Here is a 1,658-nt window from a genome sequence, read left to right as displayed (position 1 = left end):
GCTTATATTCTGCAGTCCTGGGGGATTTCTGAGGAAATCAGCAGAAAGAAGCTGCATCAAAAACAAACTGAAAAACTGCTTCAGAGACTTCACCTTCTAGAGAAACTTCAACAGAAGTTTTCACCAGCAGAAATTCTCCAAATTCGTCCAACTGTGAAACAGCACCATGTTACATCTGAGAAAGATATAGCTCACACTTTTCTTCACAGGCTTACAATGTTAGACTACAGGGCCAGAATAATTCCTGTAGGACACAACAGCCCGGCCCATCCAAAGAAGGTTCAAGTGACTGACATCACTGGGAATAATTTTAATGATTTATTGGCTTTACTGTGCGCCAGTGTTGCGACAGAACAGACTCATGTGCATCCAATGGACGTTCAGATGGCAGTATTTCACTGCTCAGACAGCTTCCTGAAACAGATGATGATTACGAAGCTCTCTCAGTGTCAGTATGCCTTACCTTTACTTGTTCCTGACCCAGTTACAAAGGAGATTCAGTTTCCTCTGTGGACTTTCAGAGAAATAACAAAAACTTGGAGGGTAAATCAAATTAAAGATAACCCAAACATCGTCACCATGAAGAGTGTTCCAGTCTACAAAGCTGAAACACCCTTGGTGTCATTTTTCCGTCTGGGTTCTTTGTCAGTGTCCAAATCTCAGCTGATGAACACTTTGATCAACAACCGTCACGAAACCTTCTTCCACAGAAACTGCCCAGGAAGCACCAAGTCTCGCTATTTGATGGATGGTGTGGCAGAGATTGCCTGGTACTGCCCTGCTGGAAAACCCAATGATGCCTTCAGTGACTGTATTGCCTTTTGTGATCTCCATGGTGATGCTCTGTTGATTGAAAAACAGCGTGACATACTGATTGAAAAATCCTCCATCAGTATTTTTCTTATGGCATCTCTGCAAAACAATGAACAAAGCTGGTCACTTATATCATCTCTTTTTAAGTCTCATAAGCCTCTCATTTGTCTCACTGTTGATGGCAGCTGTGATGCTGTTAAGACAAAAAAGGGAAAGTACATAATGGGCCTCAAAGACAGAAACCACTCAGATGTATCTGAACACTTGAAAAGGATCATTACAGAAGTTTTGTCTTCTCTTGATGGTCCCATCTTGAAACCATCCTTCCAGCTTGAAACCATGGCTGAGCTCTCTGGAATCAGAGTGGATGAAACTGACCCAGCCTGTCAAAGAGGGAAATCTGCTGCTATGAAAATAATCAATCTGCTTACAAAGGATAACATGGATGTCTCAAAGATCAAAGATGAATTTCTCCCTTGTCAAGGCCAACTGTGGCATCAGTGGAGCAAAACACACAGAGAACTGTTTCATCTCAGAGGAGGCGCTGAAAAGGAGAAAAGTCAAAAGCAACAAGAACTGATGAACATACGTCAGAAACAATGTGCTGCTTCCTGCAGTAAACTGATGGAGTTGTTCACTGGAAGTCTCTCATCATTGCCAGGAACAGACAGAGAGTATTTCCTAAAATGGACTCAGATCTTCATAGATGCCCTCTCCACAGATGATCTTTCTTCAATTCTCCAAAGTTATGATGAAAAGTGGTCTGAGGTCTTGGCTTTGAAGAACAAACATGACAAATCAGATCTGTTATTAAAAACACAAACTGAACTTGAAGACATATCAAA

General features: G+C 41.7%; 1 protein-coding gene across 1 annotated transcript in view; it reads left to right on the top strand.

Moving 5' to 3' along the window:
- Positions 1-579: 579 nt before the first annotated feature.
- Positions 580-1,658, top strand: part of LOC102209576 (interferon-induced very large GTPase 1-like) — a 4,048-nt gene continuing 2,969 nt past the window's right edge. Inside the window, exons 1-2 of the mRNA XM_013912563.1 lie at positions 580-770; positions 999-1,065. Coding sequence (XP_013768017.1) covers positions 580-770; positions 999-1,065 — 258 coding nt within the window. The remainder of the gene's footprint in view (positions 771-998; positions 1,066-1,658) is intronic.

This window comes from Pundamilia nyererei, unplaced genomic scaffold (genome assembly GCF_000239375.1).
Source record: "Pundamilia nyererei isolate P.nyererei 1_Seehausen unplaced genomic scaffold, PunNye1.0 scaffold00093, whole genome shotgun sequence".
Classification (NCBI taxonomy): domain Eukaryota; kingdom Metazoa; phylum Chordata; class Actinopteri; order Cichliformes; family Cichlidae; genus Pundamilia; species Pundamilia nyererei.
This window is presented reverse-complemented; position numbering and strand designations above follow the sequence as displayed.